This window comes from Sturnus vulgaris, chromosome 17, assembly GCF_052056855.1.
Source record: "Sturnus vulgaris isolate bStuVul1 chromosome 17, bStuVul1.hap1, whole genome shotgun sequence".
In the NCBI taxonomy this organism is placed as follows: Eukaryota; Metazoa; Chordata; class Aves; order Passeriformes; family Sturnidae; genus Sturnus; species Sturnus vulgaris.
This window is the reverse complement of record NC_142259.1, coordinates 8,377,518-8,400,710: the sequence shown is the minus strand read 5'-3', so window position 1 is coordinate 8,400,710 and position 23,193 is coordinate 8,377,518. Positions and strand designations below refer to the sequence as shown.

Here is a 23,193-nt window from a genome sequence, read left to right as displayed (position 1 = left end):
CATAGCCCCAGAGAGATTGCCCCACAGACACTGCCCCACCCCACAGTGACAGCCCCACAGACACAGACACAGCTCCACCCCACAGAGACACACAGCCCGGTTCGCAGCGATACTTTATTAGTAAGCAAGCAAACGGGGAAAGCAGGGGCTGTGCCCCTGTATGCGCGTCTGTGATAAAAAGCGAAGTTCGCACTCCACTACATCAGCCGGTGGAGGTCCTCGAAGTTGAGCATGTTGTTGGCTATATCGGACCAGGCCGCATGGGTTGCCCCGTCCATCTCCGGGGCCAGGCTGTTGCTGCTCTCCAGAGTGTGGTTCGTGCCGCCGATGACTTCATGGCATTCAGGGCACGTACTCCTCTGCATTGCCCCCCCACACTCCCCAATTACATAGATATGTCCATTTTTGCATTTGAACCAGTGGCCACGGGGACAGCCAATAGCACTGACAATCTGCACCCGCTCAGCTTCAGAAATCCCCAGTCCTGACACGGGCAAGCTAGCATTGATGTTGTTCAGGTGAGCCTTCACTGCAGCCTCATCCTCCTCTGTGAATTTCTTTGTCCCTTCCAGGATCTCACGTGCACTGTTAATCTCTTCTGTGATGTTTGTGGGTATCATCCTATTTGCTTTGCACCTTGCCAAGAGGCTCAGCAAATACGTCAGTCTCTGGATCTCAGACTGCAGGTCAGTGAGCTCCTGTCCTGAAAAACTGATGCGTTGCTTATCCAGCCACTTCTGCACTTCATCCAGCCTCTCTGCCAGCCCCTGCCTTTCATACTCATCAATTTTCTTCATAGAATCAGTTAGGTCTGCTACACGTTTGTAGAAATTAAGCAGGTTCTCAATTAGTCCAATACTCTTTGTGGAGACAGCAGAAGCTTTTAGTTTCTTTTCCAGCATGGTATACTTCAAGGGTAGATTTCTCTTTAGAACAACATTCTGCGCCAGTGCCTCTTGCAGTCTCCGTCTGTCAGACTCAATTTCCTGTGCTGGGCCTTGGATTTTCTGTTTCACCCGTTCTATCTCCTCCACCTGCCTTTTCACACTGGTGCCATATCTCAGATTCTTTCTGATGGGAGTCTGACACGAAGGGCATACCTTCAGCTTGACAACATCATCATCTTCATCCATATAGTGGTCAAGGCCTTGCGACTCAAAGACATGGCCACAGTCTTCAAGCTGCACAAATCGAGCTTCTGGGTCATCCTCAAAGCCAAAAAAGATCTCAGTGAGTTCCTCGTGGTGACAAACAAGGCACTTCTTTGGGCAGGGCTCTCCACACAATCCAACACACGGATGACCACAGTCCAGCATTTTATCACAGGGAACATTGCAGCGAGGCCTGTTGCACGGCTCAGAGCACAGATTGGTACACTGGTAGTGCTGGCACTGCCACTCACATGGCTCAGCACACGGAACACAGCTTTCCCCACATTTCTTTTTGCATTTACTGTGAATGCAATAGTTCTGACATTCCTGCTGACAAGGAGGACATTCTGTAGTACAAGGCTCTTGACACATGTGGGAGCAGATCAAGACAGCCTTGCATGGGCTGTTACATGCCTCATGAAATCTTCCTCCAAAGCAAGTATGACAGGAACCTGAACATACATGACCACATGCCAGTGTGACAGAACACTTACTTTTACATTTCACAGTCTCCTCACATCCCATCCTAGTGATCCAGCAAAAAACTTCCTGCCTGTGACCACATTTCAGTGTGGCTGTAACCTGTTCAGGACACTTCATTGTGCACTGTTGCCCACAGAAATTCCTGCATGTGTGTCCACAGTCTAACTTCCTCTGGCAAGGTTCTAGGCACTCAAATTTCCACTCTGGAATAGAGCATGGCACCATCTGCTTGTGGCCACACTTAGAAATAGTTTTCTCTACCTTCACCATACATTTTCCACAGCGCTCATAACATGACTTTGGGCAGCGGTGCCCATCTGCACAAACCACCTTTTGGCAAGGCTTCAGGCACTTGTACTTTTTGTGCTCCGGGTCATATGGGTGACATGCCCTTGTGCAAACATGTCCACAACTCAACCTGAATTCACAGGGACGAGTACAGCCTCCCTCCGGGACTCTGTTGAAATCTTGACCTGTAGATACCTGTGTCTTGGTTTCAGGGTGGTTTTGACAGCAAAGCTCCAATGACTGGCCAATGTGACCGTTCTTCTCAAGTGTCTGAATGATCTCATTCCAGAGAGGAACCTTGCCAAGCATTCTCATGTTTCCAATACAATAGAGTCCTTTCTTAGCTCTGGATAATGCCACACATATCCGATTAGGGATCTGCAAGAACCCAGGTCTCTCCTCTTTGTTGCTCCGCACCAGTGACAGCAGAATAATATCATTCTCCTCTCCCTGGTACTTATCTACTACATGAACCTTCACACCTTGAAAGATCTTTGCTGGCATGAGCTTCTGCAGACAGAAGAGCTGTCCAGTGTAAGTAGTGAGAATGGTGATCTGAGAAGGTTCATAGCCCTGACACAAGAAGTATTTGCACAGTTCCACTACAAAGTGGGCCTCGTGTGGGTTCTGGTGGCTTTTCCCTTCCTGGATCTCTTGTTCAGGAACCTTATGTTCCACAAAGAAGACATTAGTTGAGACACCCTGAAACAAGAGGAAGGATGTCAGAGAGAGAATTCTGGTTTCTGTTGCCCCAGCCTGTTTCCATATTCCTGATTATCCACTTACAGGAGAACTTTTAAGGAGTTGACTACAGTATGCAGTTACTGTGTACTTAGGTGATTTCCTCTTAGATTTCCATAGATTATTAATTAAATTCCCATTTCAACTTATTGGTAATATTTCAGTATCCTAATATGAAATCAGTTCCTGTGAGTGATTTTATTCCCTTTCTTTCACGAGATGATTCTACTGTACATTTCCAGGTTATATCGAAGAAAACATGAAGTGTTAGTAATTTCTCAAAGCATATTCATGGTGTAAACAATGTCTTGTTATGGCCCTTGGGGAAAAGATACAAAGTTATCGATGTACAGGGCTGAGCACTTGCCTAAAACATGCCTCCTCTGTTACTGCAATAAAAACAAAGCAGCAAGGAAGATTTCTTCTTCACCAGAAAAAACTAGGAATGCTAGAACTCCAGTAGTCACTTATCAGCTCATGGTGTTTAGAGTTGATTGCTCAACTGTTAAAAAACTCTATTTGCCTTGAGTTACCAGGAGCTTTTAATTTTTTCCTATTAATTGGAAATTATTCTACCTGTAAGAAATTACTGTTCTGCCTGCCAAAACCCAGAGGCTGATTTTAACAGGAAGAACAGTTTTTGTAGATCAAAAAGATCTCTGGTTTTCCAAGGTATCCATAGTGGCAAAGTGTCCAGTGGAGTATAATTTAATTCAATCATCACCTACATTGGTTATTGTACTTGCTGGGAAGATTCAATTTTGATGCCTTTTGGTATCTCAAGTTTGTTTTAAGGCGAAATGGAACCACAAGATTCTCTAGAACAGATTATTGTAGGAGAAATGGGGTAAAATTTTGTGGTCTCCCAGGTTGTTACGTGTTTCAAGTGGTATTTTTCTTGTTTGTTGGGGTTTTGGTTGGCTGGATTTTGGCTGGGGTTTATTTGGGTTTCTAATTTATTTAACTAAATCACCTTCTACAAAGACTTGATCTGGATTTCAAGATACCAAAAGAGGATCTGCCACTTTCCCAGATAGCTTATTCTAATAATTAAATCTTCACTGCTAATTTTCTCTTTTCTGACTTCAGCATTCTGCTATAGTTTTCACTATGCTTCCTTCATCCAGTTAAAGAACTTTTAACTAATTAGTACTGTTTTTTCTTATGAAGACTATGATTTACATAGTCTAAGCTACTGTAATGTTACTTCTACAACTGCCTTCAGACTTTCTCCCAGGGTATTCAGTGGCTTGTGTTTCAGAGATCCAAGGCCATAAGTGTAAAAATGTAAGCTTGGCTCAGACTTCTGGGAAAATAGTTTAGTCATAACAGAGAGCTGTGAGTGAGCCTGCAGAAAAGGGCTATGCAAGATATGCAAGGGAAGAGTACAGAGAGATGATTGTTAATAGTTCAAAGATGCAAGAAAAGCACCAACATAGAGATACATGAAGTCCTGGTTAGGGTGAGAAAATAGGGAGTGAGTGTTAAGATGGAAACTCAGTACCATTAAGGAAGAAGCAAAGACTGACACTTCTGACTGATACCCAAGGCAAGCATTCTAATAACTTACTAAATTCCGGCTGTTTATTGTGCATGTTAGATAATAAGTGATTACTTTCTACTTGTAAGCTGCATAGATTTTCTTTGCAGATGTTGTTTACTGGTAAAATGCCCAAATGGAGAAACCAAGGCAAAAGCATTCCAGTAATCCTGTTACCTATTTTACGTTGGAGTTTCACATATTATGCTTTAAGTCTTTCATTTAAGATTTCTTCCTACCTTTCAAATTTCTACAATTCATTTGTTCCTCCTTCCATTTTTTACTGTTTTTTTAAAGTCATTGATTTTGGATCTATTTCCACTGTCCACCATCACTAATGCCAGAAGAACTACAAATTACTTACTTAATTCTATATTGCACAATTCCTTGATTCAGGTATAAATTTCAATAACTTAATTTGACCTAAGAGTTTGAAATCCTTGAATGCTGTATTTTACAGAAACTGATTTAGCTAGTAACATGGGACAAAAGCAACCACATGGATTGCTGAAAACTCACTTTTATATTCTCATATTGCAGGACAGAGGGATGGTTCTCCAGCTTCTTGTATATATGAGGACTGATAAGTTGGGCAATTTCAGGGCGCATGCGGTGCTGAAACACAAAACAGTTTTATCAGTCTTGAGGAAGGAGCATCATATTTCCCTGTCAATATTCTTTTGCTCCACTGTACAGACAGTGGCTGAATGCAAGACAAGGATGAATTTTCAGTAAGAGACAAGAAGGGAACACTTCTCAATCCCCACTCTCCCTCACCCCATTACTGACATCACCACCACTACCACAAGGCATGGTAGTAGCAGAGTATCTTCAAGAAAATCTCTTGGTAAGGTTGTTGTACAATAATGTTGGTTTCAGTGCAAATCTAAGCACACTTATAGATAACAAAAGCCAGCACTTTAACTACTAAATGAGCTCTTCCAGGTGCCTTTAGTACAGGACTGCTGGTGGTAGCATTAACTTCCCTGGGCACCAAGATAGATGATTTAGCAATTTAGCAGGAAGCTGCCTGAGAAGTACAGTGCTGTCTCATTCTGCAAAATTCTGGAAGTTTCAGTTGCCACAATAAACTGGTTCTTCACACAAAAAATATGAGAACCACACTGCTGTGGACAATATCACTAAATAACTGAAAATATGCTGGAACTCTGTCTGTGTCAGTTTGACAGCTCCTACCACTCTTTTCAGACGTTAGATAGTACATTCTTTCCTTTTAGGCTGCTCTTACAGTAGAAATATAAACTTAAGCGTATAACAAACTTAAAACAACCTAAATACAAATGCCAGGAAGTTTTCTATAGCTCTTTCTTACTTGGTACTTCAGACAGACAAAGGGGAAGTCCACTTTGATCAGACGTTCAAAGAGAGAGACTTCAAGGTTGAAGTTCTTGGCCAGGTCATATACATTTGCACTAGGCTGCAACTGAAAGAGAAGGGATAGGAGGTCATGTTTTGGCACTTTTCCTATGTGTTAGTAGGACTTTTCACTCTCATTTTCTGTGACTGGCTGCTCACTGAAAGGCCAGAGACTGGATTCTTGCAGAAGTGCTAAAATCAAAGATACAGTCACAATCGAAGCACATGTAAAACTGTATCAGTTAAACTAAAACACCAGCCCCACAGGAGCTCTATTCTAAAAGCTCTATTCTACAGGAGACAGGATCTGTGCTACCTGTGGAAGCTGGAGAGCAACAAGCCTTGGCAATTTTCCCACAGTGTTTGGTTAGACAGTTCTTGTTCATTAACACGACAGATAGAGATGTTAGTCATGAAAGTTACCTGCTGGTGATCTCCAATGAGGATGAGGTGCTGGCAGTTTTTACTCAGAGTAGTAATGGTGTGAGCCTCAAGCACCTCTGCTGCCTCTTCTACAATGACAATTCTCGGCTCTATGTACTGCAAGATCTGTCGGTATTTTGCAGCACCTGAGCAAGGACAGAAGAAAAGCCTTAGGATATAACTACATTCAAGCAGCAAGGTAAACCTTTCACAGAGAGGAATAGGCTCTGTCTCAGAAAAGACTGGAGTTCTCAAGATTCTCCATTTTAACACTCAGCCTTTTGAATTTTAAAACAGCACCATATCAGAGATGGTTTCTACATGAAGAGTTATTAATGAAGGCAGGGGATTAGTCCTATGCCTGCCTTAGTCCTTTTCCAATGAAGATACACTCAATACATTGTTCTACACACATAAATAAGCCTAAATTGTCTCTCCAAAGGGACATACTATGATGACCTTGGCACTACCATCTCCAGAAGGTGGTATGGAAATAGCAATACAGGTATTAGCTGAGCCTTACTAAGGCACAAGTGGTGCAGTTCTGTTAGAAGAATGCTACCTGAGACAAGGGGAGTGCAAAAGGGCACAGAAGGTGCTCATGCCACTAATTAACAACTCTCACAACAGCCCCGTTTGCAAAGGAGTCAGTGATTAAAAAGGCTCCAGACTAATACAGAGCCTGACTCAGGCTGCGAAGCAACACACAATACTAATCTTCCAGCGAAAAGGTTCTTTAAACATGACATAAGCACTACAATACTGGTTTGCTTCCCAATTGCTCTGCACCTGTAGTTGTCATCCCCACAATTCTGGCCTTATTGAGAATGTAGAGATCTTGCTGCAGCTTCTGTCTTTTCAGTCTTTCTGCTGCTTCCTGATATTGCTCTTCAAGCCGCAAAATGTCCTCTCGAATAAAACCCTGGTAAGTCTTCAGCCAAAGCCTGAGAAGAAAGTGCCATTATCACACACTGCAAGGAAAACAAGACGGTGATCTACAAATTCTGAGTGGATTCAGTTCAAAATTTCCCCCATGCCTTTTGGGAAACAGATTATTACCATCTGTACTTAGTCCTGAACATTTTCCAAAGCAGGCCATGACATGGCTTCCCAAGCAGTACGAGGAAGGTAAGAACAAGCATGTTCAAACAAGGAGCTGAACAGATACAGGCAGAAACATCATGGCTTGACACAGTTTGCACACTGGAATGATCCTAGGAAACGCTTGCCTGACAAGCCCTGCAAAATAGCTTTGTCACCTGTAAAGCCTCCAGCGGGAGCTCAGGTCAAGTTGCCACACGTTCTGAATTGCATTGGCTTCTAACTCTGTCATTGTGTTCAGTTTACGGAGCTCAGCTTTCATCTTCCGCTTAATTTTTCTCCTCTGGCCAGGAGTTACCTACAAAAAAAAGTGCCCCAATAAGCAGTTACAGCACGAAGATTCTTTTGTATTATCATCCCCATGTTATTCTTTTCATAGTCATGCTAATGTGTGCAGTTACCTCCCACTGCATGGTCTCCTGCTGTGGTTGAGCTGTTCCTTCTTCCTCGTCCAGCTTCATAGCCAACATGGCACTGGCTAGTTTATGAACAGCTAGGTCATCTTCCTCCTTCCTCCTCCAAGGGTTTGCTGTCTTTTCATCATCAATCACTCTCTCAGCTTCAATCAGGTCAGCCATCTCTGGAATCTTCAAAAGCTCCTCTCCTGCTTCATCTTCCTCCTCTTCCTCTCCTTCTTGCTGACCTGTGAGAGTCACCAGTCACATGCAGTAAGCCACAGCCACTCTATCAGTGAAGCAGTAAGATCACTACATGGAAATTAGGGCTAATCTTCTTTCCACTCCCTCACAGTATTACACATCATTCTGTGCCTGTTAGTAGCAGCGTCTGTTTTCTGGCACATATACACTGCTTAGGTAAACACACTTGTAGAAGATGTGTGTGGGATGGGTGTCTTTTTGGTGTTTGTGGTTTTTTTTATTTGTTTTACCTGGATTTTCAGCCCATATATTTTCTGCAGCATTCTGAGTGAAGGCAGATACACTGAGTCCCAGCCACTCCAGAATCAGTGAGTGTTGTGAACCCAAGTAGAAAAGCTCATCGTCCTCCTAATACAGGGAAAGTCAAATCAGCCAGGCCTATTGCACTTCAGAGACAGGATGACACCAAAGCAGCACCTTAACTAGGTAGTAACTAGGACAAGTTCCCCTGAGACAAGCCCACATCTTCAGAAAGGGTACCCCTCCTCTCATTCAGTTTAAGAGGTTTTCTTTGGGCACTTGCATTTTTATGCTGCTAAAGATCACTTAGAATCTCTGCAGTTAGCCCCGACTGTCTCAATTACTGTCATTTGGCACAGCTTGCTGTTCACTCCCTCACTTTTCCGGTAACCAAATGATGCTAAAAAGATGTATGCTGGGGGAACCTCTGGCCCATTAGCAGAAAGGGTGGTAAGCATGCACTGGGACTGCTTGACTCAGAAGAAAGAGACCTCTCTCACCAGACCCATTATCAGGCTGTTCCAGTGCTGGGGCGCTATGTGTGGTTTCAAGTAGCGCTCATTCAGAACTCCGTAGGTTGTGCACTCCAACTGGTGTGCTCCTTCAAGGAGCTTGTCCTCAATCTCTCTCATCTCCCTCGTTATCTACTCATAACAAAGAGAAGGGTGTCACACTCAGAGAAACAAAATTCACTAACAGCAGGAGAAAAAAACGACAGAATAATTAAGAAGCCAAATTCAGCATAAAAAAAGGTGAAAGGCCAGGGGTGGGGAGGTTTATTATCTCCTCCAATGCACAGGCAACCCAGTCCCAGCATCTCCCAGGACGTCTGCACATACCTCTTCATAGTCTCTGTGGAAGTACTCTTGTAAGTCAAATCTGTAACTACTCTTTTTCAGCTCCCTCAAGGTGAATTTGTGCAGTGCTACACTGCTACTCCTGCCCCCAATACGCACTATCCCATCGTTTTGAAATGAGAGTATTCCTGTGAATGAAAGAGAACTATTATAACTAAAGGGCCAAGCTCAGTTTTTAGCAGTAGAACAAGAGGTAGGAAAGACACTCTCTGACTGCAAATCCTACAGTGGTTTGCTCTGAGTGAAGTTTTTTAATCTATATCAATGGGGCTAGAGCCACTAAAAATAATCAAACCAAAATGCAGGTTATCATGCCATACAATGAGCAAAGTAAGAGTTATAGTATAGTTTCTAATTACAGGTTCTAAAAACAGGTTAACCAGAGAATTTGTGGATGAACTATTGCTTGAAGTGTTCAAGGTTAGGCTGAAGAGCTTGGAGCAGCCTGGTCTAGTGGAAGGTGCCCCTGACCATGGCAGGTGGGTTGGGACTAGATGGTCTTTAAGGTCCTTCCAACCCAAACCATTCTATGATTCTACCTTCATCCTGCTTGCAGGAACTCTTACCTTCTAAGAACTGATCCAGTGCATGGTTAGTGTAGCAGACTATAAGGATGGGACACTTCCAAGTCCTTTGCCACACGTGATCATTAGTCAAGAGAGCCTGAACAAGCTTCAAACCCACATAAGTCTTCCCTGCAAGACAAGCTCAGAATCAGAAAAGGGTAATCCATCCTCTATGAGTGCCTTGAAACATAGAAATAATGAAAAACAGATACAAGACTTATTTCTAGGCAGCCAATCTAGTCTGTACCAAGATAACTGACTGCAGGGGGAACTAGCTTACAAAACGTAGACAAAATAGTATTACACTGACTTTCTGGCCTGTAGTTGAGCAAGGCCACGTTCTGAAAGATGGTTATTTTTTGGGCAAATATACCAAACCTGGACACAGTTTTCTCTCCCACTGCATCCCTCAGCCCACTCTGATACTGGCACCATACATGACATTTGGCTGCACATGAAACATCCACATACTCTGTAGGACACATATTGAGAAAGTAAGAAAATTACAGCCTGAAATATTCCAGGCTGCAGCTTTTCAGCTCTGTTCCCAGCTGATAAGCTGGTCCAGTTCAAGGCTAGGGAGAATTTCTCCCAGGGTGATAATTTGGTCAAAATAAAAAGGAATTAATAACAAGATAGAACACCTGTTGTGGTGTATGACCAGGCCCTGGCAATGGGATGTTTTCTCTCTGAACCAATCACCTTTTCTCTACTCTTGGAATTGCGAGTCATGCTATAAAACCAAGTGTGTTTCTGAATAAACTTCTCTTTCTTTCTATCATGAAAGACAACCATGTAGCTGTGCATCTTATTTCTGCTGCACTTAAAGGGTTAAAACCCCTTTCCACGGCTACATTACTATTGCAATACAAGCATTGTTGTATCCTAGTTAAATTCAGGTGCCATTTAAAACAATTACAGTTCATCTTGTAACACTTTATTCACACAATGGTTCATGGCTGAATGCTCCCAAAGCACTAACATGCCATGAAGACAAGTAATAGAGTGCTGCACAGCAAGAGGGACTGTGTTCTCAAAGGCGATTGAAAACCTCTTCACCCCAATATACAAGCACAGACAACACTGCAGTCGGTGTCTACTTGTATCTAGGTGGGCAAAGATCAGATGTGGGTATTTGAGGACATAAACTGTCTCCACAGCTCACACTAACTGAGTGACTCAAGCATCAATTAGCCACAGGACTAAAGCTTTGGAGACAGTACAGCTACCTTTCTCTGAAGTTAATCTCCCTAGATGGAGGAATCAACAAGAACTTCTTAAATTACACAGTCTTTAAGCAAATATTTCTCACCAGTTCCAGGAGGACCTTGGATAATAGCAAGCTCCTTGGTAAGTGCAAGATTCAATGCCTGCATCTGAGATTCATCTAATTTCAAAGCTTCCATTGAAAGCCATTGACTGGAATCTAGAATGCGGACACTTTTCAAGCTATCAGGGCACTCCTCTTTATGTGAAGTCTTCACCAAGGGTGCAAGGTTGTAGGCAGTATCCACTGTCAGGTATGCTGGCTCCTTCACTTGTGCATCACATTCCACAATGTACTTCTGGAATGGGATATCTTCTTCCCGCATTTTCTGCAACCCTTCTAACACATGTCGATAGGCCTCAAAATAGGCAGTTGTCTCTACCATGAGGAAAGAGTCTGAGGGTTGAACCTCTGCCAGCAGTGGCTGGCTCTCTGCATCAAAACACAGCTCTACAATCCCATTGACAAGTTCTTCAGCATTACGATTAGAAACAGTGGCAAAAAGGAATGTTTCAAAGTGATCTTGGGACATGCAGACTAGGGATCCATATAGCAATCGTTTAGAATTCTGCCATTGTACAAACCTCAGTGGCTGTGTGTCAAACTCGACCTTGTAAGAAATACCAGTTGAGGTACAACGTGGGGCAATAATCCGTGCATCAAAGTAGATCCTGACATCATCAAATTTTTTCTTTCTCAAATTTCTGTCCTGGAGGTTCTGCAAAATCTCCATGATACCTTCCCTTAAAGGCCTTACAAAGTCTTCTCTCAAAAGTCTGAAGTGGGTGTCAAGATAAATATTGGTGCTTTCATATCTTCCAAAAACAAAATTAGGACGTAGAAAAGGTTTCTCTTTACCGTGTATCTCATCATATGTTGGATAAATGTTCATGGTACGATAGCTTTTTTCTTGCCCATCTTGAGGCTGCATAAATGCACATTTATCAGCCCTCAGTGTGCCTTCACGTCTCTTCTCCTGCAGATGCTGCATGAGCATCTGGACTTGATCAAGATTCTTCTCTGTCTCTTCTGTGATGTCTACACCAAAACCTCTCAGGGCATTTATGGATGCTGTCAAGACTGTGAAGAGAATGGAGACTTTCTGCACAGAGCTGGCTGGGAAAGCACTTATCAGGTGCTGAAGAAGTAAAATGATGTTGCTGATATGCTCAGGGTATGCATGGCGTACAGCAGGATCTACTTGTGTTACCATGTCAGACACATACTGTGGCAGACAGATCCTGAGAAAGTTGGACTCCTTCAAAACTCCAAGAATGTGTTGGACACCCTGTCTATCCTTTTGGGAATGACATGCTTTTTGAAGCACCTGGCAAATGAGCTGAACTAAATTGTGGTTCATAGTTGTTCGGGAAAGAAGTTCCTTCAACCCTGAACCAGAAGCAAGTACGATGACAATTGCTGAGGAGTCTTGCTCGAGGAGACTTTCAAGGAATTTATAGTCAATCCTTCTGGCTTGTCGAGGCTGCTTACTGTGGTGTGCACCACCTGGGGTAGCATTCTGGTAGAAATGAGGATTCTCCCGAGGTTGCATCCTCCATGTGCTACCTTCATTTTTCTGCCCTCTCCCTCTACCTCCTCCCTGAGCTTGTCCACCTTGATACCTCCTTCCCCTGCCTCCATTTTCTTGCTCATTCCAGGGTCCTCTGGTCTTCTCACGGGCTTGTCCAAGCTGATACCTTCTTCCTCTAAATGCATTTTCTTGCTTGTTCCAGGGTCCTCTGCCCATCTCATGTGTTTGCCCACCTTGATACCTCATTCTCCTTCCCTCACTCTCCTGTTTAGTCTGGAATCCTGTGGCTTCACTGTTGGCCTTTTCACCTTGGTTTCTTGGTTTATTCTTATTTGATTGAGGAACCTTTGAAATCCAACCACCAATCCTCTCTTCTCTTTGCCCAAGTAGAGGGGTATAATTACTGTCTTGGAGGTTTTCCCCTAACTGAGGTGCCTGGCCTGGTACATTATTTGTTCTGTTTCTGTTCCTTCCCATAAAGCCAGTGTCCAAATGAAGTGCATGCCCTTAAAAAAAAACAAAAAAAAAGTGACTCTCCTTAATTATAAATCAACCAAATTAACATGCCTCCCATAAAAGATGAATAAGCATATTGGCCTGATAGCGAGCATATTTTGAGCATTTGACATCAAGTTAAAAAATAATTATATTTGCACACAGACTTGCAAATTTTATGTCTCATTTGTAGCCTTTTTACTAACTGCTAAAGAGAGTGCCATGCTTAGAGCTCACTTGAGCTACAAAGACACTAAAAATAAAAGCTCTTTCCACAGAACTGAAAGCAGAAGTAAGAAGGTGAAAGATTACGTTTTCTGCACAGGACAGCACTTCCTCGGGAGTTGGTCATCAGTGAAACAATGACAGAACTGACTTGAACAGGCTGTACGTAGCAAACACAAAACATGGAGCTTCTGGACACAGGCCCAGCCTCTCGGAGTCGCAGGAAGCACAGCCCATAGAGGCTTTGTCAGACTCCCCACAGGACACTTACGGAAGAATTGATTGCTAGCAGGAAAAAATAGCAAGAGGCTACTGCAACACAGCACCGCATCATGGCCCCAAACAGACTCCCAAGGGCAAATAAGGAAGCGTTGAAACTCAGCCTCGAGAGAAAATTTCCCTATACCCAGGCAGGGGAGTAGCGGATCCCCCTGCACCTACAGCACCAGCACCACAAACCACCAGCACCACACCCAGCCCTCCTGCCCTGCTTCCCGGGAGTACCTTCATCTCTCGCTGCACCTTGGGGTTGTTGGGCGTGAGGCTCCTGCCCAGGACCCTCCATCGCCCGGCCGGGGACTGCTCCAGGTGTGTCCCGGGCAGAGGGCAGCGCTGGGCGCTGGGGACCGTGGCGCTCCTGCGGCCGAACACGGGCGATGCTGCGCTGCACTGACCGCACAGCCCGGGAACCGCCGCGTCTGCCCCGACACCCACCAGCGCTTCCCCTTCCAGTTCCCCGAAAAGTTTCACTTTCCAGTTCTCTACAAGTCCCGCCCGGTGGGCAGAGCCCCCGCCCTTCGTCACCGCCGGGCAGCGCCCCCGAAACGAAACTTCTCCTTCTCGCTCCGGCTCCCGCAGCAAGGGGAAGCGAAGAGGAGGAGAGGGGAAGAGAAGGAGAGGAGAAGTGGGAAGGACGCGAAACACTGCGCAGCACCACCTGCCCGACCCCGGCACGGCTGCTTTCGCTTTCCATTCCCGGCATTGCGGGGCGGAGGCAGCCGCGGCTCTGCCCACCCGCCCGGGCCCGGCCCTCGGCCCGGCCCTCGGCCCGGCCCTCGGCCCGGCCCAGCGCACGCGTGTGCCGCGGGGTTCCGGCTCTGAGCCATGGCCACGCTGGAGAGCCTGGGCCTAGTGGGCACCATCGCCGAGGGGGACGTGGTGCCCGTGCACTCTGAATCTGACGACTCCGAGGATGAGGAGGTGGGGCCGGGCAGGCGCGGGAGCCGCGGGCCGGGCCGGTGCGGCGGGGCCGGGCCCCGGTCCTCGCTCACGGGTGTTACCGCAGGAGCTGTGCCGGGCGCCGGGCCCCAGGCGGCGCGGGGGCCGCTCCCGCGGGGACTTCAGCGCCGAGTTCGTGTTCGGTGAGGCGGAGGCCGGCGGGGAGGATGCCTGGACGGCGGCGCTGCGGCAGCTCCGCGGCAAGGTGAGGCCTGAGCCGGGATGGAGCTGCGGTGCCCACTGCTCTCCTGGGCTCCTCTTACAGCTCTCGTGTTGTGATTTTCTGCCTAGAAAGCAGCTACGACGCTGGATGAGAAGATTGAGAAAGTGAGACAGAATAGGAAGCTCCAGGTCAGGGTCTTTCTCATTGCTGAAAAGACTGGTATGTGTTTGCCCGTTCCCTCGGCCACGGTGCTCTGGTGCAGCTCATCACTTCGGTTCGGTTTGCTGCCACATGTGATGTGTTGCTTTATGGATGAGGTTGTAGAATTATTAGTGGTTACAGATATGCAAAACCGTGGATTTGTGAATGGGCTCATAATAACAAACATAATAACAAACACAGACTCACAAAGGATTGAAGTTTCTTTTTCATCCTTTCTTTTTAAAACATTTTGTAATTTTTTTTTTTTTTTTAGGAAAGGGAAGCTAAGCAAGCAAAAGTGAAAGATGAGGATGCAGAGGCTGAAGATGACCAAACCAAAAAGAAAGAGTGTGAGGATTGTGATAGGGATGAAGAAGATGTGGAGTCTGAGTATTCACTGGATGATGAAAGTATCTTCACAAAAGCAGGTATCAGCAGTACACACTGAGATGGACAAGAATCTGACACAGAGATGGCCCACTGGAGAAAAGTCTGAAGTGAAGCCTTGCTGGGAGTGGGCCAGAACATTCTCTATTTTGTTTGCCTTCTGCAACATTCCTTCTGATTGTAATCAAGCTTATTTTGAATGGTAGCCATAACTGAACTCATCCCTGAACAAGGATATTTACTTGGCAATTTTACTCCATTACATGCCTCTACTTGTTTCTGAGGCTTCTCCCTCAATATCTGAATTGAGAACAAAAAGTATGAGCTTACAAGTTTAAGATAGTTCACAACATCTTCTTATGGGTTTAGCTGTGCTTACTAATTCATGGCACATTTCTCTTTCTCTGCAGATAAGGTTAAAGTGAAGGAAAAGAAGAGATCAAAAAAGGGAGGAGTGGTAAGTGTTAAAAACTAGTAAAATCCCTCCAGCATTTCTTATTGAGGAATTTGCTTTGGTTAACAAATCATAGCTCAAAAACCAGCCCAGAGCCCTTTGATAACATGTTGTCTTGCTGCATTTGTTGTTCCAGTTTTGTTGTTGTTCCTGTTTCTAGGAAGCAGAGGGCTTTTCTGAAGATGCCTCTCAATATGATGATAATTTATCATTCCAGGACATGAATCTTTCACGACCTTTGCTAAAGGTATTTACCTAGTTGATTTATTACATGTTACTCTGAAGAGTGGTGTACAGCCTCCCTGCCACCAATTAGAACTGTCAAATTTCTCATTGCTTTGCAACCTCTCTGACAAGGAAATAATTTGGGAGCTAGTGTGATAGTCCTTCAGGAGCTCTTATTATAATTAATGGAAACTATGATTGTGTCAATCACAGACTGAATATGTTAACACCATCTTGAGCAAGAGTTCTCACAGAGTGGTTGGAAGGGAGTTTGGAGGTCATCATGTCCAACCCCTGCTTAAGCAGGGACACGTAGAATTGCTGTCCAGGAACATGTCCAGATGGCTTTGAATATCTCCAGGGCTGGAAACTGCAACCTCTCTGGGCCCCTTGTGCTGGTGCTTCGTCACCCTTGACGTGAAAAAGTGGTTCCTGGTGTTTAGAGGGAACTAAAGACATAGATTACCATGTTTCAGTTTGTGCCCGTTACATCTGTCTCTGGCACCACTGAACAGAGCCTGGCTCCATCCTCTTTCCACCCTCCCATCAGGTATTTATTGACATTGACAAGTTTCCCCCTGAGGCTTCTCCAGGCTGAGCAGTCCCAGCTCTGTCAGCCTTTCCCCAGATGTGAGGTGCTCCCAAGGCCTTCATAATCTTCGTAGCCCATTGTTTGTCTCTCTCCAGTATGTCTGTATGTCTGGTAGGGATGAGCCCAGCTCTGGGCACTCCAGGTGTGGCCATACCAGAGACAGAGTTTAATTGCTCTTCTTCCTTTGTAGGCAATCACAGCTCTTGGCTTCAAGCAACCAACCCCGATTCAGAAGGCTTGTATCCCAGTGGGTCTGCTGGGAAAGGATATTTGTGCTTGTGCAGCCACTGGGACAGGTAGGGGGTTGAGCATGGCACTAGAAACAGAGAATTAGCTGTTCACAATAATTGGTAACCCTTCTTAATTTTTTTTTTTTTCAGGTAAAACAGCTGCCTTCATCTTGCCTGTCCTTGAGCGCCTGATTTACAAACCTCGTCAGGCTCCAATAACACGTGTACTGGTTCTGGTGCCAACACGAGAACTGGGTATTCAGGTGCACTCTGTCACAAAACAGCTGGCACAGTTCAGCAGTGTCACAACTTGCCTGGCAGTAGGTGAGTGTTAAGTCGTTTGTGTGAACTGTACAGCTCATTGTAAACCACCATACAGAACAGGGAATTCTGTGCTGTAAAACTGGAGGCTGTATGATTATTGTGCTTTTGGTAGATACGTTGTGGTTTAAAATCTTGCTTTCCAGTATTGTACTGTACTTGTTTACCAGTTTCTGAGAAAGAAAATGTGGGGTCATTTCTGGTTTTGCATGTGTTCCATTCCTCAGGCAATCTGCCCTGTACAGGCAAATCCCTGTGCTCTGCTGCAGTGAGCTCGGGGGGTCAGCAGGCTGTATTCTCTGTCTTTCAGGTGGCCTGGATGTGAAGACTCAGGAAGCTGCTCTGCGCTCAGGGCCAGACATTCTTATTGCAACTCCCGGGCGACTCATTGATCATCTCCACAACTGCCCTTCTTTCCACCTGAGCAGTGTTGAGGTGCTGATTTTGGATGAAGCAGACAGGTAGGGTAAGCAGGACAGCAATGAAAAACATGGCAGTTTTCTGCTTTCCTTTCTCCAGGCTATCAGGCTGTCCTTGTCTGCCTTATGTAATGTTTCTTGGCCAGGCCCAGGTGCCTTACCTTGCTGTTTTTCTCCTGTGTAGGATGCTGGATGAATACTTTGAGGAACAGATGAAGGAAATAATCAGGTTGTGTTCCCACCACCGTCAGACAATGCTTTTCTCTGCCACCATGACTGAGGAGGTAAGACAAGCTGCTGAGAAACATACTGCGGCAGGAAGTTGAATGGGAGCTTGTCAGGTGTTTTACCAGAAATCATGTGGACTTTTTTTCTTAACCTGTTTCTGTAGGTGAAAGATTTGGCTTCTGTTTCCCTGAAAAATCCCGTCCGAATTTTTGTGAACAGCAACACAGATGTCGCGCCTTTCCTGCGGCAGGAGTTCATCCGGATCAGACCTAACCGGGAGGGGGACCGGGAGGCCATTGTAACAGGTCAGTGATGAGCCAAGGCAGGCTGGAATCAGTGAGTGCCTATGGAGCAGGCTTCTGAGAGGACTTTGTTTTAGCTCTGCTGACACGGACCTTCCAAGATCACGTGATGCTTTTCACCCAGACCAAGAAGCAAGCTCACCGCATGCACATCCTGCTCGGACTGATGGGCCTGCGGGTTGGGGAGCTTCATGGGAACCTCTCGCAGACTCAGCGGCTGGAATCACTCAGGTATTAGCAGGCTTAGTTAGCAAGCCTAGGCTAAAAAGAAGTTCCAAGTTGGAAGTTTTAGGGTGGAAGCAGATGGCTACATTCATTGCTAATGCATTTGCTTTCTTTGCTCAGGCGCTTTAAGGATGAGCAGATTGATATCCTGGTAGCTACAGATGTTGCTGCACGTGGACTCGATATTGAAGGTGTTAAAACAGTGAGTATTTGAAATGCTGAGCTTTTTAATGAGGCCTTTCATGCTGTTTCTCTACTAACACTGTTTCTGTTACAGGTGATCAATTTTACCATGCCTAACACCATCAAACACTATGTCCACCGTGTGGGTCGGACAGCCAGGGCAGGCAAGGCTGGTCGATCAGTTTCGCTTGTGGGTGAGGAAGAGCGCAAGATGCTGAAGGAAATTGTCAAGACTGCTAAAACAGCAGTGAAAGCCAGAATCCTCCCCCAGGGTATGTAGTACCTTTACTGAGGTAAAGAACTGGAGAGAGTACACAGGGAATATTGTGGTACAGAGGGACTTAAAGCAGGTGCTGAAAAACAAAGATGGACTTCACATGGGCTGTCTCTGGTGTTCATATGGTATTGTTTTCAGATGTCATATTGAAATTTCGCGAGAAGATTGAGAGTCTAGAGAAAGATATCTATGCAGTTCTCTGCTTGGAGCGTGAGGAACGTGAGATGCAGCAGTCAGAGGCCCAGGTAGGCATTTTTAGTATCTGGACTGATATAGTCCATTATGAGATTACCCTAAGTGTACTTAACCTGCCTACTTTAGAAAGGGAAGAGAGGACTATTTTTTAGCTACTATGAGCTCACATCTTGCCTGAATTATCACAGATCAATAAGGCAAAGAAGCAGCTGGAGACAGGAAACAAAGAGACTGGGAGTGAGAGTTTGGAGCGCAGCTGGTTCCAGACTCGTGAGGAGAGGAAGAAAGAGAAATGTGAGTCACGACACTGTTTCCATGTTAAATTCTATAGCTGCAGCTGGCCTCTGCTCTGCGCTTTAAGAGGCTCTTTATTCTGGTTTTTTTTCCCTTTCCAGTGGCTAAAGCCCTGCAGGAGTTTGACCTAGCACTACGAGGGAAAAAGAAAAGGAAGAAATTTGTACAAGACACACAGAAAAAAGCCCAAATGACAGTGAGTTCAATTGTGGACAAGTGAGACCCTGGGCACATCATCATAGTTTTCCCTTAGCAAAGCTTCACATAACCAAAACTTGTATTTTAACACCTTTCAGCCAGAGGAAAGGTCACAGTTTGAGATCTTGAAATCTCAAATGTATGCTGAGCGGCTGGCAAAGAGGAATCGCCGAGCAAAGAGAGCCAGAGCCCTGCCAGAAGAGGAGCCAGCAGCAGCACCAGCAGGTAGAGACTTTTGTTTTACAGCTAACTTACTTTGCTAGAAGTAAGTAATTAATCTAGTTTGTTTAGAGAGAGGCACTGATCCTTGAAGGAATGGCCCCAAGTGCTGGCCCAGCATGCATGTTTGCAGTCATTTGCCTCATGCTTAGGCTAATTGTTGTGTTCAAGAGTACTGTGATGATGCTGTGGACTTCCATTTACAAGCAGTGTTCTGATTATTATTTGTTAGGTCCCAAGAAGAAGAAGAAATTGTCTGTGTTTGACGAAGAGCTGACCAACACAAGCAGGAAGGCTCTGAAGCAGTACCGTGCCGGGTAAGGTCTTAGTAGGTGCAGACTGCAGTAGATGAGAATTTGTGTGCATCTTTGTACTTCCTCAGGGATACTTTGATATTGGGGGAAAAGCTTCTGAAATTGGGGCAGGGTTTTTCTGAGAAGTACCTGTCCTACTGATACAGTTCTGTGACATGTCTGACCCCTCCTCCCTCTCCTCTCTCTCAAAAGCCCATCATTTGAAGATCGAAAACGGTTGGGTATTGCCCAGCGCAGGAAAGGAGGAAACTTCAAATCCAAGTCCAGGTATAGTTCTCTTTACTTTCTTGTTCAAGTTTTGGGGCTTTTCCCCTTCTTCTTCTTCTCCCTTTTCTGATTGTTTAAAGGTCCTTGATAAAAGGTGTGTTGGTTCTGCAGTACCGTCTTATTGCAGATCTGATGCTGGGGGTAACCAAGGACAGGGCCTTTAATAACACATTCCTAGGCTTCTACTTGGGAGACCATTCTGCCTAGAAAATGCTCTGTACTGCTTTTCATCTGTCATTGAGAGATGGGCTGATGGAATAATATCAATTATCTTCTCTTTCAGGTATAAGAGAAAGTAAAATAAGAACTGCTACCAAATGGGTAATTTCAGACACACTGTACAGGCCCTCAATTTTGTAGTACTGCAAGGAGACAACCTCAGCAACATTTATGTTTTTCTTCAAGTTGTGGAGTAGCTCTGGTATGTTTTTCAATTACCTGGCTGAAGACTGTGAAAACATCTGTAGCAACCCATGAAATAAAGGATTATTTTTAAGATGTTGACTCTTTTATGCATAGCTAGAACAACTGAGAGCTGGAATATGTTACATCTTTCTAGTTCATGTAGGCAATCTTTAGGCAAAAACTGAACTAAGTTTTGCTCATATATTTCTGTGATCTCAAATAATGAATAGAGCTGAAAAAAAAATCTTATGGTTTAGAACACATTTCTATAATATGAAAAAAAAGTTTTTCAAATTACCTCTCACAAAGATGGTTTCTTTGGGAGAGTGGAGATGGTAAAAAATTAATCTCTTTTTTTGCTTTTCTGGGGTGACAAAAGTGGAGCAGTAAGAAGCAATGGCTGCACTCTTGACACAAACAGACCAGCACAACAGTGACTCCTAGTACTAGGTTTTCCAACTTTATTAAAAAGGGCAAACATTACCAGCAGTAGATATAAAATATACATAGCAAAGTCTGACAGGTGGTACTGCTCAGTGTATCCCCTTCCTCGGTCTTCTCCCAGTTCAGAGGTACATGACAGAATTCTCATGGCCTCGGGGGCCGCATGCCAGGTGGAGGGGGTCCTGTGAACAAAGGAAAGGGTTGAAGAGGAAAGAAGCAGCAACACCAAACAAAAAATCTGTTTTCCCCATCCTCAGAGTAGCCATAGGACCCCGTTTTGGCACCAAAGCACTTATGACAACTAGCAGAGCTAGGGAGACACTGGAATGCATCACCATTCAAACATTACAGCTTCTTAGAGCCCCATGGCAGTTGGGATAAGCTCTGCTCACCTCTCATTCCTGGCGGTGGTGGTCTCATGCCTGGGGGGGGCATTCCCATGGGAGCCCCTCTGCCAGGTGGCATTCCCATGGGTGGGCCCATTGGTGGTCTCATGCCCGGAGGAGGTCCCATCATTCCTTAAGCCAGAGAAAAAACAAACATGTAAATGCAGCTGAATATTCAAGGCACGAGCTAGGTATCAGGACATCTCTCATAATACCAGACTTTCATCAGAAAAATTTTACCACTAATTTTGCAACAAAACATGAGCTCTACAAAGTAATTCCTACCTGGAGGAGGGGCTCCTCTGCTCATGGGTGGGGGAGGACCCCCACGCCCTGGTGTGTATTGAGTTGGGGCTCCTGCTATGCTGGCAGTGGCTGCTGCAGCAGCAGCTGCAACTGTTCCACGACCCTGGGGTGTCATCACCTGTGGACAAAACAAACAGACTCAGGAAAAAACAGCAACTGCTTTATCAAAATACCTAAAAAATAACACTGAACTTCCCTGTCAGAAAATTACACCAGTCTCTTAACTTACTAAATAACACTACAACCTGTAATATGATTCACTGGATACCACTTGAATTATGTATTGCACTTTTCAACCCCCTTCTTCTGTCATACAGGACAACACCTAGGGAGATCTAGTACCAAAAACAGCCTCGCTAAGCTCAAACTTTGTGGTAACAGAAACTAAGATTACAGTTCTTCCACTACACCAATTTCTTCCATCACACCAAAAAATAAAAGCCACATGGGTCATAGTATCTTACCTGTTGGGATGGTCCTCCCACTCCTCTGACGGGGCCAGCTAATCCTGCTGGAGCTTGTGGCATGGGAGCACCAGCTGGTACTCCCCTCCCTGCTGCTCTCCCAACGCCAGGTCCTCCAGCAGCTCCAGCGAGGGGTACCCGGGCAATTCCAGTCTGAAAACACAGCCCCCAAAAAGAAAGATTTATCAGAAGTCCTTAGATCCTACAGATGCCCACAGCCTTCTTTTGTCCAATTTAATGTCCAAGCCCACAAAGGAATTAGAGCTTCCTGCAGTGAAGTCTGTTGGACCTCGTCACAACAGCATCTGTAAGTGTACAACAATACAGCAGTAGCGTTCCCCTGCAAAGAAGCAAATTCATCAGATTTCCCTTCCCTTTTTCTTTAGCTTTCTGCTCATTCTTACATCTTTTGGAGGTGGTCCTTCAACCGTCATGGACACCAGGTTTTCCCCTCGCAGCAACACAAGACCAAGGACTCGTTTCTCTTCCCGCTCTGGCTGTTTTGAATTTTTAGGTCTGGTGAGAGAAAAAATTGCAAAACAAGAGGAAAACCAGAATGAATGAATGAATGAATGAATAAATGCTACTCTTTGAGCTTACAACGGAATAAATAACTAGGCTGCTTCTCCAGAGAGGAACTCATTTTTATATGCCTCAAACTAAGTATACAGAGAAGTCTAAACTGCTACAACTGGCATCGCATGGTGATTACTAGGAAAGAACTGAAACAAAGTGTCCCGTAAGCCTTGGTAGGTTGGGGATTTGACAAACGAGACTAAACCCACGACTGTTTTTGCAGGAGCCCGCAGCACACGCTGCCCCATCGCTGTCTTGGCTCTCGCCCCTCGCCCCCCTCGCCGGGGAGCCGGGCTGGGGGCACCCCCCCCACCGCTCACTTGATCTTGCGGAACTCGTCGCAGTCGCAGAGAATGAGATTCATGTGCTTATCGAAGGCCTTGAACGTGCCGATGAAGACGCGCCCATCCTGCAGGATGCACCGCATGCGGTAGTCGATGTGCTGCAGCATCTTGCTGCTCTTCCCCACCGTCTGCAAGAGAGCGCCGCGTTACTCCCGGAGCCGGTCCGGAGCGGAGCTCGCGGCATCGCCAGCTCGCTGCACCGCCGGCCCCCCGCCCGCGGGCCCGCCCGGCTCACCATGGTTGCGGCTTTCCGTGCTCCCCTCGCCGCCGCCGCCGCTCCCACCGCGCTCCTTCCCCCGCCGGAAGCTGCGACGCGCGGCCCCCGCGACTTCCGCCCGCGCTGCGCGGGCCCCGCCCGTTCCGGCGCGCCGCGGCCGCGCTTCCCGGGGCGGAGCGGAGCGGGGCGGAGCGG

The 23,193-nt window shown here is 45.7% G+C and overlaps 3 protein-coding genes across 3 annotated transcripts; 1 reads left to right on the top strand and 2 right to left on the bottom strand.

The window, feature by feature from the left end:
- Positions 1-100: 100 nt before the first annotated feature.
- ZNFX1 (zinc finger NFX1-type containing 1) lies at positions 101-13,975 on the bottom strand. Its single transcript, XM_014888959.2, has 13 exons — positions 13,449-13,975; positions 10,739-12,730; positions 9,427-9,555; positions 8,843-8,988; positions 8,504-8,647; positions 7,994-8,111; positions 7,506-7,747; positions 7,263-7,402; positions 6,793-6,947; positions 6,004-6,149; positions 5,537-5,647; positions 4,723-4,818; positions 101-2,624 (listed from the first exon to the last, which is right to left on the bottom strand). Exons 1-13 carry the CDS (start codon positions 13,924-13,926, stop codon positions 198-200), a joined length of 6,324 nt encoding a protein of 2,107 aa, XP_014744445.2. The 5' UTR covers positions 13,927-13,975; the 3' UTR covers positions 101-197.
- A 19-nt stretch (positions 13,976-13,994) lies between these two features.
- Positions 13,995-20,352, top strand: DDX27 (DEAD-box helicase 27). Its single transcript, XM_014888995.2, has 21 exons — positions 13,995-14,144; positions 14,230-14,367; positions 14,454-14,513; positions 14,801-14,954; positions 15,324-15,370; positions 15,528-15,614; positions 16,375-16,480; positions 16,565-16,738; positions 17,046-17,196; positions 17,339-17,438; positions 17,546-17,687; positions 17,762-17,915; positions 18,030-18,111; positions 18,187-18,364; positions 18,508-18,614; positions 18,753-18,858; positions 18,960-19,054; positions 19,155-19,281; positions 19,508-19,592; positions 19,782-19,856; positions 20,140-20,352. The coding sequence occupies exons 1-21, from the start codon at positions 14,049-14,051 to the stop codon at positions 20,153-20,155; spliced, it is 2,280 nt and encodes a 759-aa protein (XP_014744481.1). The 5' UTR covers positions 13,995-14,048; the 3' UTR covers positions 20,156-20,352.
- A 347-nt stretch (positions 20,353-20,699) lies between these two features.
- SNRPB (small nuclear ribonucleoprotein polypeptides B and B1) lies at positions 20,700-23,137 on the bottom strand. Its single transcript, XM_014888965.2, has 7 exons — positions 23,017-23,137; positions 22,758-22,909; positions 22,266-22,377; positions 21,862-22,014; positions 21,377-21,515; positions 21,098-21,223; positions 20,700-20,887 (listed from the first exon to the last, which is right to left on the bottom strand). The coding sequence occupies exons 1-7, from the start codon at positions 23,017-23,019 to the stop codon at positions 20,850-20,852; spliced, it is 723 nt and encodes a 240-aa protein (XP_014744451.1). The 5' UTR covers positions 23,020-23,137; the 3' UTR covers positions 20,700-20,849.
- Between the last annotated feature and the right edge of the window lie 56 nt (positions 23,138-23,193).